The sequence below is a fragment of the Xyrauchen texanus genome, chromosome 47 (genome assembly GCF_025860055.1).
Source record: "Xyrauchen texanus isolate HMW12.3.18 chromosome 47, RBS_HiC_50CHRs, whole genome shotgun sequence".
In the NCBI taxonomy this organism is placed as follows: domain Eukaryota; kingdom Metazoa; phylum Chordata; class Actinopteri; order Cypriniformes; family Catostomidae; genus Xyrauchen; species Xyrauchen texanus.
Window position 1 is genome coordinate 8,190,421 of NC_068322.1, and position 16,412 is coordinate 8,206,832.

The 16,412-nt window shown below is 38.4% G+C and overlaps 1 protein-coding gene across 7 annotated transcripts in view; it reads left to right on the plus strand.

Annotated features, from left to right (window-relative positions):
- LOC127638679 (filamin-C-like) overlaps positions 1-16,412 on the plus strand; it is a 65,505-nt gene that overhangs the window by 34,471 nt on the left and 14,622 nt on the right. For 2 of the 7 annotated variants that reach the window (XM_052120306.1, XM_052120309.1), the window contains 27 exons: positions 976-1,113; positions 1,230-1,356; positions 1,823-1,959; positions 2,164-2,357; positions 2,444-2,557; positions 3,056-3,199; positions 3,432-3,555; positions 3,749-3,909; positions 4,010-4,100; positions 4,189-4,358; positions 5,641-5,758; positions 5,974-6,236; positions 7,671-8,268; positions 9,089-9,262; positions 9,809-9,971; positions 10,797-10,957; positions 11,183-11,350; positions 11,482-11,605; positions 12,214-12,370; positions 12,500-12,616; positions 13,603-13,792; positions 13,952-13,975; positions 14,187-14,434; positions 14,635-14,727; positions 15,075-15,174; positions 15,343-15,483; positions 15,623-15,751. In XM_052120306.1, coding sequence (XP_051976266.1) covers positions 976-1,113; positions 1,230-1,356; positions 1,823-1,959; positions 2,164-2,357; positions 2,444-2,557; positions 3,056-3,199; positions 3,432-3,555; positions 3,749-3,909; positions 4,010-4,100; positions 4,189-4,358; positions 5,641-5,758; positions 5,974-6,236; positions 7,671-8,268; positions 9,089-9,262; positions 9,809-9,971; positions 10,797-10,957; positions 11,183-11,350; positions 11,482-11,605; positions 12,214-12,370; positions 12,500-12,616; positions 13,603-13,792; positions 13,952-13,975; positions 14,187-14,434; positions 14,635-14,727; positions 15,075-15,174; positions 15,343-15,483; positions 15,623-15,751 — 4,368 coding nt within the window. The remainder of the gene's footprint in view (positions 1-975; positions 1,114-1,229; positions 1,357-1,822; positions 1,960-2,163; positions 2,358-2,443; positions 2,558-3,055; positions 3,200-3,431; positions 3,556-3,748; positions 3,910-4,009; positions 4,101-4,188; positions 4,359-5,640; positions 5,759-5,973; positions 6,237-7,670; positions 8,269-9,088; positions 9,263-9,808; positions 9,972-10,796; positions 10,958-11,182; positions 11,351-11,481; positions 11,606-12,213; positions 12,371-12,499; positions 12,617-13,602; positions 13,793-13,951; positions 13,976-14,186; positions 14,435-14,634; positions 14,728-15,074; positions 15,175-15,342; positions 15,484-15,622; positions 15,752-16,412) is intronic. The other 5 variants (XM_052120308.1, XM_052120312.1, XM_052120310.1 and 2 more) reach the window with 3 other exon arrangements.

The following is a 16,412-nucleotide window of genomic DNA, read 5'->3' on the forward strand; positions in this document are numbered from 1 at the left end:
CACTGGATTACTTTTATGCTGACTTTATGTGCTTTATAGAGTTTAAAATGTTTGACTTCCATTCACTTGCATTGTATGAACCTACATAGCTGAGTTATTCTTTTAAAAATCTTTATTTGTGTTCTGCTGTTAAGTTATACACATCTAGGATGGCATGGAGTAAATGATGAGATCATTTTCAAAAGCTGAGATGCCAGCACTATATATGGCATCAGAGAGCAACTGTCTGAGTGACCGTCTGGGTGTGTAATAATATAATCATCTTCATCATCCTCATCCCATTGTTGTCATCATCATTATAATCTGTGCAGTCATTTAAATTTCAATCATGGCCATGTTGCTCCATAAATCTGTAACTCTGGAGAATGTGAATGCTTTGATTATCTCTATCCATTTTAACATTTAACATGAAGTTCCTTAACAAAAACATGCAATGATGTAACTTTGCCTCAAATGATTTAATTACCAAACAAATTACTAATTATATTACCTATTTTTTCCACATTTCTAACTTGAATAATTTGACAATATTTTAGACCTTTTTATCTAGCATTCAAAAACAAAAACAAAGATTTGATGTGATTTGGATATTGTTGGATTCTGGTTGTACACTTCAAAGCTGGTTCTTGTATATAATTACAGAAACTGTTTATTTGAAGTCTTTTTATAAGCTTTTAAAAACACTGATCCACTTGCCTGATTTTTTCATAATGGGGCTGACGTATGTGTCAGGGCAGACGTCTTTAAGTGATTGCTAACTGCTTTGAGTCTATTTTATATTCATTCTTTTATTGCTTTTCATTGTTTATGGTTGTCCTTGCATTCCTATCCTATTCGCAGTGCCATGTTAATCTGAACTAACTCTGACAACCCAGTGTATGTTTGTGTGCGTCTACGATTCATTCATCTCTCTATTCACCTTTTTGTACGTTTAGCATTTTGTGATCTCAATAATAACCCTCTTTCCTTTTGTAGCAAGTAACCCAAATGCTTGTCGTGCCATTGGACGTGGCTTGCAGCCCAAGGGTGTGCGTGTGAAGGAAGTGGCCGACTTTAAGGTGTACACAAAGGGAGCGGGCAGTGGAGAACTTCGCATCCAGGTCAAAGGGCCAAGTACGTTAACTGTTTTGACTGAGGCAACAGATGCTGATAGTTTTTATATAATTTAATCAACATATCATTTCAAGTTAGTCCTAAGTTAATATTTGAATAAATGTGTGTATTTTCAGGAGGTGGAGAGGAGCCCGTCAAGGTGCAAGACCTGGGAGATGGGGTGTATGAGTGTGATTACTACCCCATTTTCCCTGGAAAATACATAATCTCTATTACTTGGGGTGACCATGCCATCCCCCGCAGGTAATGCCGTTTACACACACCTGCCTATTTAGAGTGGTAGAGTCAATTTACTGGAATGCATCATCAAAGCAAAAATGACAAAATCTATTGGCTAAATTAACAGAATGTGCCACTATATAGGTATTTTACTTGAGTTATACTCTATATCTGCTTCAGTGTGCAATGAGAATTAAATAAACAGACCATGTAGAATAGTTGAGTAGTTGGCATAAACAACCATTTTTCCACAGAAGTTAGCTAAATATAACAAAACCTCTCTTTGGGGGTATTTTGGAGCAACCTCATTTGGATTTTTTAAATAAATAAATAAGTATTTTTTTTATTCTTTAAGTGCAAACCAACTTTTATTTTAGAATTAGGGTGTGGGTTGTGGTTAGTCTATACTATTTATAAGGAACTTAATCAAAAACAAACAAAAAATGGCAATGGTGTGTCCTCATTTATGTATTTAACATTTTGTCTGCAGCCCATTTGAGGTGATTGTGTGTGAAGATGCAGGGCCTCAGAAGGTGAGGGCATGGGGTCCGGGCCTGGAGACAGGCATGGTGGGGAAATCAGCTGACTTTGTGGTTGAGGCCATTGGCACAGAGGTTGGCACTTTAGGTAAGAATCTTCTTTATACATTAAAACTCATTGATTCTTCTCAGCTGTTGTTATATTTTGGAATGTAGTGTTTGTGGTGTGTTTATGTGCTAAAGAGATGATTTTGCATTGATTGAACACAAACGATCTCTATGTGTCTGTGAAAGAAAAATGAGGAACATTAAATTCCAGGGATATCATTGATAATCATTTACTTGCTTGCAGGTTTTTCCATCGAGGGCCCCTCGCAGGCTAAGATAGAGTGTGATGACAAAGGAGATGGGTCATGTGACGTTCTGTACTGGCCCACCGAGCCAGGTGATTACGCGGTCCATGTCATCTGTGATGATGAAGATATCAAGGACAGCCCCTTTATGGCCCACATCCTACCTGGATCCAATGATGTTTTCCCTGATAAGGTCCACCCAATCACAATTGACTAATAATTAGCATAATGATTTTATATTGATTTGGAGTGATTAACTGAAACTATGTTTTTATACAGGTTAAGTGTTATGGCCGTGGGCTAGAGCCAACAGGATGCATCGTAAATAAACCTGCAGAATTTACAATTGATGCCCGTGGAGCCGGTAGAGGCCACCTACAGATTTACGCTCAGGTAAATGTACTTCTAGTTTTAGCCCGAATAGGGTTGGGAATCTAGAAGCGATTCTTGTTCAGATTCTTTTTTTTATTTTTATTTTTTTTATCAAAAAGACACAAATACATTTCAAAACTCTTACATTTCATCATGTCCAACTTGAAATAAACAGAGAACTGCTGCTGTGTTATGTGAACTTAAGACTTGTGAGATTGAAATCAGTCTAATCATTGACTAGTTGTTCATATGACAGCTTAACTTAAATATACACATTCTCAACAAAATGGTACATTGATTTTAAAAGTTACCAAAAATAGAATGTTGACATATTTTTGCTTCTTGCTTCCTACTTAAAAGAATCCTTAATACAATAATTAAGAATCCAAAATCACTAATTAAATCAGAATCAGGACCAGAACTGGTTTATTTTTTGTATGATTCTTTTTATTTATGTGTTTATGTATTTTTACAGTACAAATGATCTATAATGTTATATTTCTTTTATGTCTATTTTAGGATGCAGAAGGTTTCCCCATCGAAATCCAGATCACAGACAATGGTGACAGCACATTTTTCTGTGTTTATATACCAACCAAGCCCATCAAACACACTATCATCATCACCTGGGGAGAGGTCAATGTTCCTAACAGTCCGTTCAGGGTGAGAGCTTAATCCATTCAATATTTTTAAATTGCTGATGGTCAAGAAATTTCATAATTTGGAACCAAAACAATAGGCCTTTCAATGAAAGTTTATTACCACATTTTTCCAGTTTTAAATTTCAGTCTCCTTTTACAAGACCATGCTAGATCATAGATTCCATATTGGATCATAGCTTTACAAGAACCACCTTTTCCTAGTTCTGTAACTATGGACTTTCTAAATTTATCAGGTGACCATTGGAGAAGGCAGTCACCCAGAGAATGTGAAGGTGCATGGACCAGGTGTGGCGAAATCTGGCTTGAAGGCCAATGAACCCACATACTTTACGGTGGACTGCAGTGAGGCTGGGCAAGGTCTGAGCTGATCAACTTTAGTTACTACTGTTACCTTACCATACATTTTCATACCTATTTGTGCAAATTCAGTTATTTTAAGTGTTTGTATGTTGAATTAACAAAAATGAAAGACTCTCTATTTGCCTTGATAGACTGTAACTCCTTTTCTTGTATTTGTACCATCTAGTTGCTATCTCTTCTGACTATTTAGGAGATGTCAGCATTGGGATTAAGTGCGCTCCTGGTGTGGTGGGACCTGCTGAAGCAGATATCGATTTTGACATCATTAAAAATGACAACGACACATTCACAGTGAAGTACACGCCCCCCGGACCCGGTCGCTACACCATCATGGTGCTGTTTGCTGATCAGGTCTGTCTTGACCAGTATTATGTTTTTCAGTCAAGTATATGAATGTATTCTGCATGTGATCTGTTAACAAAAATGTCTTATTTTGACTATGAATTAACAGGAAATTCCCATCAGTCCCTTCCGTATCAAAGTCGACCCATCCCACGATGCTAATAAAGTAAAAGCAGAAGGCCCTGGTATCAACAAGACTGGTCAGTTTAATTAATGGTGACTACAATTATGAAAACACTAGGTTATGGTTAACTCATGTACAGTTCTTGTCATGTGTCTGTGCCACAGGTGTGGAAGTGGGCAAGCCGACCCACTTCACGATCTACACTAAAGGAGCAGGAAAGGCCACCCCTGAGGTTCACTTCAATGCAGCCAGGAAAGGAGAAGCCATCAGTGACTTTGAGATTATTGATAACCATGACTATTCTTATACTGTGCGCTACACTGCATTACAGCAGGTGAGATTTCCAAGCACCAGGTTATGGTTACGGAACATACAGTACAGTAGTTTATATAGTGACAGCCAGTCGCCGCTGAGAGGCTAAGTAGTGGGAAGTCTTCAGTGACTCGTTCTGATACAGTTGAAACCATAGTGGTTTATTGACAGGAAAGTGATGATTAATCCAATGCAGATAAAGAACATAGCAACAGAAAATTAAGGTAATGATAACTCATAAGACAATCAGAGTTCAACAGATACGGTCAACAGAAAGTGAGCGTTTCCAGCTACTCACCTACTCTCTCTCCACTTACTACAAACAGGAAACAGACCCACCTATGCTAAATTACAAAATAAAAGACACAAACATTTCCTGCTCCTACAGTGTATATAGTCAGGGTTCCCACACATCCTGGAAAACCTGGAATTTTGCAATGTAGTTTTTCAGAAAAATACCTAAATGTCCTGGAAAATAAGAATTTTGAAAATATTTTTCCAGATACAATACACAATACAATAACACAGTCAATCAGTTCTACATTATATGGTAACAATCGGGACTCGGAATATACAAATACACAAATATATCTGCCACCGAATGCGCATTGTGTAACAACGTCAACGAATAACTGATGAACTATTTCCTGTGACAAACTTTCTCTGCTCATCTGCTGTGATCTCTGCTTTGCTCCGGTGAAATAAATAATGATATAATACAAAATAAGATTTTTTCGTTCCAATATTGCTGTTGTTAACCACAAAAACATTTTAGTTATATTCTTTAGACAGCAAATATAGTCGTACCACTGATTAAAAAACCACCCTGCACATCCCGAGGTGTGAAGGCCAAATCAGCACCCTAAGTTGGTGATTCTGACTTCACACCTCAGGATGTGCATTCATTTTCAATAATTCAATGATCTGAGTCTTTATATACAGCATTAACCACATGTAGTATGCAGAAAACATGGACGGAATCTAGTCATATAAATTGTATTTGTAGACTATGTATTTATTTCATTTAATCATCTTTACGGGTATTAATAATCACACTGGGCCATGCAGTGAACTGCTTATATGGAGGTGAAAAACTACAGTCAAAAACATACAGAAACGTCAAAATAAAAGCTCTATGGATGCATGTATTTTTGCTTAAATATTACACTTGTAGGGCACATACTGTAAAATGTCCTGGAAATGTCCTGGAAACTCATGCCTCGAAAAGAGTGGGAACCATGATAGTAGTATACAGTATACAAAGTAGATTTTTATAAAACTTCTCACTCTCCTTTGTCCTTCAGGGTAACTTAAGCATCTCCGTGTGCCATGGTGGTGACCCCATCCCCAAAAGCCCTTTTACCATCACTATTGCTCCTCCTTTGGATCTCAACAAGGTCAAAGTTCAAGGACTCAACAACAGTAAGTCCACAGAAAACCACCAAAACAGAGCTTGAAGGAATAGAATACTTGCAACTGCTTGCTGAAATACTGCACAGTTTACACTATATACTGCATGATATTTTGTAACTTTGCAACTCAAACTCCGTATATTTGCTGCAACATTTTATGCAGTCCAAGTCATTGGATGTGCTATGATGTATTTATTATTCTATTATTTTGTGTGTTTTGTGTAGAAGTGGATGTAGGGAAAGATCAGGAGTTCACTATTAATACACGAGGTGCTGGAGGCCAAGGAAAGGTGGATGTCAAGATTACCTCACCCTCTCGCCGACCAATCCCGTGTAAGGTGGAATCTGGAACATCCAGTGAGGTTCACACAGTTAAGTACATTCCCCCGGAGGAAGGGCCCTACAAAGTGGACATCAGCTATGATGGAAACCCTGTTCCAGGAAGTCCTTTCACGGCGGAGGGTGTGATGCCTCCTGATCCCTTTAAGGTACGGGCCGTAGGAAGGAGAGTGTGATTCATCTGTTTACCCATTGAGCCATAATTATCATGATTAATTCTAATCCTTTTAATTGAAAAACATTTTGTGCCTACAGTAGATTATGTCATCACTGATTCTATTTTTGTGATCCACTGGTGCACAGACACTGTGCTTGATTGTGTCTTGGCATTTAGAGTCGTTCATGGATCTTTCTTAAGGACAAACATGTATTAAGAGCAGGGTGGGACAGATAAAAATCTCTTTATGAGGAGAAACATGGGATGTTTTTAGGGAGTTATCAGAGAAACTGGACGGTACAGTGCAATATGTGCCCCGCAAATCAGATTTGGAGACCTTCAGAGAGTTTATGAGCCACTAACTAGAGTCAGAATGCTCACTAAAATAGAACCAGGCTTTGTAAAAACAATATTTCATGACCCTTGTGCATTTTGTGTAACTACAAGTTGTACTGTATATTTCAGGAATGCTGGATTAGTGATAGTTCACCACAAAATTAAAATTCTCTCATCATTTACTCACTCTCATGCCATCCCATCCCATCTTTCTTAAGCAGAACACAAATGAAGATTTTAAGAATAATATCTCAGCTCCGTTGGTCCATGCAATGCAAGTGAATGGTGATCAGACCTTTGTAGCTCCAAAAATCACATAAAGGAAACATAAATTAATCCATGTGACTCCAGTATTTAAAATTTTATTTTTTACTTTAACTTTCAGATTTAAAGTAGAAACTAAACAGGCACCACTTGTGACTTTTAGATTTGAAAGTGAAAGTGGAGATTTAGAATAAAAAAGGACATACATTTTGATCTGTTTCTCAACCACACCTATCATATAGCTTCTAAAGTTATGGATTTAAACACTGGTGTCTTATGGATTACTTTTATGTTTCCTCTATGTGATTTTTGGAGCTACAAAGGTCTGATCACCATTTATTTGCATTATATGGACCTACAGAGCTGAGATATGCTTCTAAAAATCTTTGTTTGTATTCTGCTGAGGAAAGAAATTCATAAACATCTAGGATGGCATGAGGGTGAGTAAATAATGAGAGAATTTTAATTTTTGTGTGAACTATCCCTTTAAGCTAATATGATAGTGAAATGATAAAACAAGTGAAACTATCCCATAGACTTACATTTAAAGAGTGGCCTGGGTCATATCTAGGGATCAGAATATCATAGGGACTTGGGGGCGGGTGGCTTTTCACTTGGGGTACAAGCAACCACCTAGAAACTATCAAGAACCCCCAAGCAACTACCCAGCATACCCTAGCAACTACATAGCAACTCTCTGACAACCACCCAGAGCACCCTTACATCTTGATGGCGAGTTTTGCTTGGGCAAGAATTACTAGTTGTAAAAATCTAGTTGTAATTTTAATGTTGATTTGTTACCCAACGATTCTATTTTCTTTTCAAGGTGCGAGCCTACGGACCTGGTCTGAATGGAGGAATTGTGGGTAAACCCGCTCCATTCGCCATTGACACCAAAGGTGCTGGTACTGGGGGTCTTGGTCTGACTGTGGAGGGTCCGTGTGAGGCAAAGATTGAGTGCCAGGACAATGGAGACGGTTCTTGCTCTGTGTCCTACCTGCCCACCGAGCCTGGAGAGTACTCCATCAACATCCTGTTTGCTGATGCCCACATCCCTGGTTCCCCCTTCAAAGCCATGGTACAGTCTGTTTTCGACCCCAGCAAGGTCACAGCTTGTGGACCTGGCCTGGAGAAGGGAAAAGTTGATGAGGTGGCATCATTCACAGTGGACTGCTCCAAAGCAGGAGAGGCGGAGCTGACCATCGAGATTATTTCAGATTCGGGAGCTAAGGCAGAGGTGCACGTCCAGAATAATAGCGATGGAACATATTCCATCACATACATCCCTCCTTTCCACGGCATGTACACTATCATGATTAAATATGGAGGACACGCTGTTCCCAACTTCCCTGCAAAGGTGCAAGTAGATCCGGCTCTCGACACCAGTGGAATCAAAGCCTATGGTCCAGGAGTGGAGCCCAGAGGTACTGTACATTTATGTCATAATTATGGCTGAAATGTGGTCTTTGAAACTATGATCTGCCATGTGACCCAATTTTGCTTAGATTCAGGGAAACCAAATTTGGCCGAACAATCACAAAACTTTGAAGCCATTTTTCAGTGTTGGCGTAGATACCGTGCCTTGACTTTGTAGAGCAGTATAGAAGCTAAGCACAACATGAAATAGCATTTGCAACACAATTAACTTCCATAATGTGCCTGATTTTTGAGGTAAAACGAATATTCATTAGGTTGTGTCTTGATTTTATATTATCAGGGTTTGATTGGATTGGAAGGGGGTGAAACATTGGGTATGACATTATTGGTTAATTTTTGTGACAATATGTATACAAATATATTCTTACATATTTTACATCTATATCTGAATTTTTTTCAGGTATAAATAGGGTTACTCGTTGCGCAATAGTCTTTGTCTCTTCATATATTTCTCAGCACAACTTTGGTAAAGTATTAAGTACAGTAAATGCTATATCACCCCCTTGTGGTCTCACAAAGCTATTATGCTATACTACATTAAAATGGAAAGCCAACTGACAGGGAATTGGAAAGCACACAAATTAGGCATCTAAATTAAATGTCAGGTAATGTGTGTGTGTGTATATATATATATATATATATATATATATATATATATATATATACTGTATATATCGATGTCTCAAATAGGTATCGAGAAAATAACCTGCCGATCAATAGTCGATGTATTGTTATTTAAAAAAAGTATTATTAATAATATCTAATAATATAATAAATATTATATATGATATATGTATATATTCACAGGTGTACTACGAGAGGTCACTACTCACTTTGTCGTCGACACCCGGGTTTACAACAAGATGGGGGGAAGCCACATCAAAGTTCGTATCGTTAACCCCTCTGGTGCCAACACAGATGCGTACCTCACTGACAAAGGAGATGGCACTTACAGAGTGGAGTACACAGCATTTGAGGATGGTAAGATAAATAAAAGCTTTGTTTGCACTGGTTTTTCATTTAGTTTCCATTGTCTTTGAAAACACTACATATAAGTTATTGTTTGTCAAAAAATGTTTTATAGTGAGAAATAATAAACTGATTTTAGTCTTGGGTTTCATTTGCTTTGCATAAAGTCTGTAATTGTCTCTCATGCTGAGGTAAGCTGGCCTGTGTGTCTCCACCAGTTTACTTAATTTAACAGGATAAGCTGGCATTTCTTCTGAATAGAACCTCTGTTTTCTCCCTCAAGATTAAAACACACACACACACACACACACTCTCAGTGCTGACCGATATTCTGAGCACGGTTGCTGTATCGATTGTTCTGTGTGGATGTCAATGTTGTGGATGGATAGTCATTCATTATGTTTTGAGCAGAGACATCTGATGTCTGTTTTCCCATGATGCCTTGATAATATTCAATCAAAAGTATTGATTGAGAGAAAAAAACAAACACAATCCCACTCCATATGGCCACACGCAAGATGATTCACTTCTAGATTCATCTCATCTGTTTTTGTGTAGGTGTGCATCTGATAGAGGTGCTGTATGATGATGTACCCATCCCCAAGAGCCCGTTCACGGTGGCAGTAACCGAAGGTTGTGATCCCAGTCGTGTACGTGCCTATGGCCCGGGTCTGGAAGAGGGTCTGGTCAATAAACCCAACCGCTTCACAGTGGAGACAAGGTACATACCTACACTATATTTTTACCTACACCACTTTTCAAATGCACTTTGGATCGCATCATTTATATGTATTAATGTTTTCCATCTAAAGGACTAAATATTAAATGAAACAAATGACACTAAAATGCAAAGTAATCTCTTCAGTAATCAAAATACCTTTTGAATGTAACTTTATTCTAAATACCAATGATTTAAATTGTAACTGTAGTGGAATACAGTTACTTAAATTTTGTATTTTAAATATGTACCGTAATCCTGTAACATTTATTCCATTACTCCCCAACACTGATGATACCTAATGCATTTACTAATGTTAACAAATAGAACCTTATTGTAAAGTGATACAAATTTTCTTGACACATTGTAAAGAGTTTTTTTGTTTCTTGTTTTAAGTATAATACTCACTACATTTTTCTATAAAAATCTAGAAATCTTTATGCTTAAAACAAAGCAAAAAAAAGTTCAAATAAAAAAAAAAAAAGATGATTCTGTAATGCAAACAAACAATACATTAATTCATTCACAGCAAGTCACAAAATGTTACTGCAGCAATTCATTGTTTTATGATGAAAATCCACACAGAACATAAAATATCATTCAAAGTCAATGCAGAAACAACCTCAGACTTGGCATGAATAGTTTTAGAGCAAGAAATCTCTTGCAAGTATTTTATTCCTTTGTGTAGTTAAGTTGCTTGGAATTTGGTATATTCAGACCTGCGTATAAGTATTTAGTGGAATTCTAATTGCATTATATTCAGTCATTTATGACTTCAATCTGCCCCATTTTAACATCTGTCTTTTCTATTCTATCTTTTTTTTTTAGAGGTGCTGGTACAGGTGGACTTGGTTTGGCCATCGAGGGTCCATCAGAAGCTAAGATGTCTTGTAAAGATAACAAAGATGGCAGCTGTAGTGTGGAGTATATCCCATTCACTCCTGGAGAATATGACGTCAACATCTCTTTTGGAGGCCTGCCGATCCCAGGTATGATGTAATTTCCTTTTGCCCAATTCATTCCATGGTTGTTTCTGAGTAAACTGAATGTTCTAATTATGCATTGACCCAGATTTTAGCAGTTAGTGAATACGAGGCATTTGGAAGCCAAAATATTACCATGACACAATTTTGAGTGTCAGTTTGGTTTCATGCTCAAATATTTAATCTCGAGTCTACTGTTCAATAACACGGTTAAATTTGGCGAATGTTTAGGCAGTCCGTTCAGGGTGCCCGTTAGGGAGCTAGTGGACCCCAGTAAGGTGAAGTGCTCTGGTCCTGGCCTTGGAAGTGGAGTCAGAGCTCACGTCCCGCAAACATTCACCGTGGACTGCAGCAAGGCTGGTCTCGCGCAGCTGGAGGTTCTGCTGTACGGACCTAAAGGTGAAATGCCAAAAACACACATACTGTACACAATTAGACACTTGAATTAAGATCAGTTTTTTTTTTACCACTGTCTGGACTGGTTGACGGACATGAAAATAGATCATCCATCTTATTTTTCTGTATAATAGGAACGACAGAGCCACTGAATATCACAGACAATGGTGATGGTACACACACTGTGATCTATACGGCCGCTAAAGATGGACCTTACACTGTGTGTGTGAAGTATGCAGACCAAGAGGTGCCTCGCAGGTGAGAGTCATCAGAAATTAGAAAAGGACATCCTAAGTAACAAGATATGGAAGTGTATGGGGCAAGTCATTGCACTAGGATGTCCATTCAAATATACTCATTTTAAGAGTATAGCCACAATACTTCAACATTAAACATTTTAACATGAGAGAGACTCACTTGCCAAACTTGTCTGAGAAAATTTACAGTATGTCCAGTTTTTCAAAACCAAACAAAGGCTTCAAAACCTGCAACTTTAGCATGTTCATCCACCTAGAACAATATTCTCACAGCTAAAATAACGATTTAGACAACTTTACAGCACAAAAACACAACATTTGTTTGGAATAATTCATATAAGCACTTAAAAAATTGAGCTGTACATTTCTGCTTTTAAATATGCTGGAATGTGTTGCACCATTGACTTCCATTGTACTGTAAGTCAGTTAATGTTAACACAAATTTTGTTTGATTTTGCAAACTGAGAGATAAGTCAAAATTATTATCTGTTGTAATCAACAGCATGTCACAGATAGATAGGGATTTTGCTTCCTTGTAACCCTAAACATTACTTTAACTTGATGTGCATTCATGATCAATATATCTGTCTGTTTCACTCTTTACATCAGTCCATTTAAAATCAAGGTGTTGCCTGCTCATGATGCCAGTAAAGTCCGTGCCAGCGGTCCCGGTCTGAATGCATCTGGCGTACCGGCCAGCCTGCCTGTGGAGTTCACCATTGATGCCCGTGACGCAGGGGAGGGCCTTCTCACCGTACAGATACTGGTGAGTGACATCACCACCTGATCGGTCCTCTTTTTTGACATGTCGTAAGACAGAGGTTACCCTTGATGTTCACATATGCTTTAATGCCCAATGTGCCCCCACTTTGATCCCTCCCTGCTGTTGCTGTAGGGTCCAGATGGGTGCAAGCATGAGACCTCTGTGTATGTGGAGGACTGGGGTAGGAGGGTGTGGGAGAACCACATTGTAAAGGGCACCATCCCCTTCCATATTCTTAGGAAAGGATGTGTAAGGCAGCCCTTTGTTTTTGGCCTCTTCTGGTTGTTATAACTCACCATTTCCCAAGTTCCCCTTCTCCCTTGTTTTCTTTTCTCCCTGTAGTATTCCCTAGTTTTGCCCAAGTTCCTTGTTATGGAATGACTTAATTATCTTTTAATTGTTTTATAAAGAGTTTTCTTGGTTCTTATTTGGAGATTATCTTGAATCAATATGTCTGTCTGGCTGTCTATCTGTCTGTCTGTCTGATCTGATTCTTTCTCCTCTCTCTTTTTTGGCAATGACTTTCCTTCTTTTCATGTCACTTATTTTATCTTCTTGGTTCATACCTAAAATATTCCCCACCCTTTCATAGCCAGTTGTGACGTTGAATGGTTTGAGATGACCTGGGAATTGTATTTTTTAAGGGTGGGAACAGAGCCTTGCTTTTCACAATCATATTACTTTCCACACTAAAAAGGTATGGAGGGAACAAAAATGGGTGTTCTTATACTGCACTCATTCAAAAGCATCCAAAAACATCTTCAGCTTACACGAAAGTGATGTTTTTTGGATGTGAGTAAAAGTTTCCCCCGGGCAGCCATATTGTTGTACCCTTCGATGGGACTTTACACCATTAATGATGCCCTCTGCTGGTGTGTGTGGATTGACTTGTCATTAGAGGCTAATACCCTACATGTGGTTTTGCACTACATGACTAACAGTTAGAGATGCCTGCTGTCTGATACGGATATAAGTGTTCTTTATTTTTTTGTTTAGTGTGAGGAATATTGGGTACACTTATTTTAGCAAATAGTTAAAGACTTTGTTGTATTCATAAACACAAGGTTTTTTTTGAAGCAATAGAACCTTCATGTTCAGTATAACCATTAAAATACTGAGGTTTAGACACACACACACACACACACACACACACACACACACACACACACACACACACACACACACACATTTAACTCGCAAAAATACACAAAGACAACAACTTATTCCTTTTGCAGGACCCAGAGGGAAAGCCAAAGAAAGCCACCATTCGGGACAACAGAGACGGGACGTACACTGTGTCCTATTTCCCAGACATGACAGGACGTTACACTATAACAATCAAATATGGTGGTGATGAGATCCCATACTCCCCCTACCGCATTCATGCACTGCCCACTGGAGATGCCAGCAAATGCCATGTGACAGGTCAGTACAGACCCCTACTTTATTTTGCAGTGCTTGAAGCTGTTAAGTTAAAACACTCATTATCTGTGACCACACAACAATTTAATTCTGTTATCTTTGTAATTGATTAATAATGCACTAAGTTACTACTGTACAACAACTCTTTTCTTTGATTTGTAGTGTCTATTGGGGGACACGGATTGGGTGAGTTATTTAAAAGCATCAGTTTCCTTTATTGATCATTGCATGTCTTTAATGTAGGGTGAACTTGTATAAATTGGGAATTTTGTTTTGCCAATATTGGGATTAATGGCAAAAAGTGGACCAGTTTATCTGAATTCACCTTGTAAATATGCACCTCTCTGTTTAGTAGATTAAAACAGATGCACATGCTATGTGATTGTACATTGGATAGGGTCGGGGCTTGGACCCACCATTCAGATCGGGGAGGAGACAGTTATCACTGTAGATGCAAAGGCCGCAGGGAAGGGTAAGGTCACCTGCAAAGTGTCAACACCAGATGGGGCGGAGCTGGATGTGGATGTGGTGGAGAACTCTGATGGAACTTTTGATATCTACTATGCTGCACCAGAACCTGGGAAATACGTCATCACTATCCGCTTTGGAGGAGAGCATATTCCTAACAGTCCCTTCCATGTAGTGGTGAGTGCATTCTGTTGCTATGCATTATTAGCAATTTTGTTTATTGTTTTGTTTTGTCTTTTACGTATGATTATCATAATTCATGAGTTCTGATATTAAACAAAGCAATTCAATTCCAGTTCAGTGGGTCGAATTGAATTTGCTGCATGAAAATGTGTGTGGTGTGAAACCCTAACCATGTGACCACCTCCCTCCTCCAGGCATCTGATACCATCCCAATAATTGAGGAACCATGTGATAAACTGCAGTTACAGCAGCCCTACGCCCCCTACCAGGGCTACATCCCTCATTGGGTACACACCAGCCATTAGATAACACTCTAAACCCTCTCTGCTTCTTTGCTTTTATCATTGCACATTTTAATTTCATCCATCTCTCCTTCGTTTCCCATGAGCTTCACTGCTGATGTCTTTTTACAAGTTGTTAAAGCAGCTTGTTGGCTAATCATGCATTTGTAGAGTTAATGAACGTGTTGTTGCTGAGGCTCTTTAGTTGCTGCTTTTGCAAATATATTTTATCCATTGCAGCCCAACCAGCCTGAGCCCTTCAAAATCACAGCCACTAAAAACTGCATGCATTTCTATCTGCCCACTTTTCTTAGTTAGCAGTAATTTGAGTCTGAAATCTCTTTCTCTTTAAGGCCACAGAGGAACAAATCACTGCAGTGGACTGCATGGAGCCGATGCTCCGCCCGTTCAATCTGGTCATTCCGTTTACTGTGCAGAAGGGGGAGATCACAGGTACCGCTTATGAGTCAAAAAAAGGAACATGGATCTGAGATTGAAAATTCAATTTAGGGTGTAATTTGACGTTGTTCTCAGAGAGACTAGATTCTCATAGAATCCTCCTTTTATCAGAAAAAGACATATCTAAAAAGGTAATTTCTGTAGCATTTTATCTTTTTACAGGAGAGGTGCGTATGCCCTCTGGTAAAACTGCCCATCCGCACATCACTGATAACAAGGATGGTACTGTAACGGTCAAATATGCCCCCACTGAGAAAGGCCTTCACGAGATGGACATCAAATATGATGGAAATCATATACCAGGTATAATATAATTTGTATTAGTAACTTTGGTTTCAAACTATTAAAATACCACATTAACTCAAGTTTTTTGTTTGTTTGGTATTTTTTGTTATATATTGTTATATACAGGAAGTGATGCCTGTTTAATATCTGCTTACAGGAAGTCCATTGCAGTTCTATGTGGATGCCATTAACAGTGGTCATGTGAATGCATACGGCCCTGGTCTAAGTCATGGGGTGGTTAACAAACCCGCCACGTTCACAATCGTCACTAAGGATGCTGGAGAAGGTAAAACACACCAGGCCCTGCAGCTTAAGTGTCACATTGTAACAGTTTTTCGTTTCCAGACTTTTGACTATCAGTATAAATTCTGGTCCACTTTGAAGCTTATTCTGGCTAAGAACCACCTGCTTAGTCAAGAAGAGAGATGTCCCTGGCTTATATGTGTTTTTTTATTTGCCACGAGAGAAAAAGCTTGCACACAACGTCTATAGCAGGGGTACTCAATTAAAATTTCAAGAGGTCCTTTCCAGCAAAGTAATATGTAGTAATACGATAATAATACGTAGCTTACATAGTGTCATATGGCTATGAAATTAAATAATATCTATTTTTGAATAGATTTTATAACTTGCCACATTGGCAGCAATAGTACTTTGTAAAAAAAAAAAAAAAAAATAGTCTCTTCAAAACTCTCAGAATAAGATCAACAGTTCATTTTAAAGATTAATTAATTATAAATTTTCACAAAATTAGAACAACATTTTTGTGTTGTTTTTTATTATGAAAGGTTAACATGCTGATTAATGAAGGTAAATATAGAAGGAAAAAGTGTTATTGTCTAAAGGTGGCACGTTAACTTGTCCTGACACAAACCTGGCTTAGCTGAACCGTCTGAATCACACATCGGACATGAAGATAATTTCACTTTGCCCGTATCTGTAGCTGT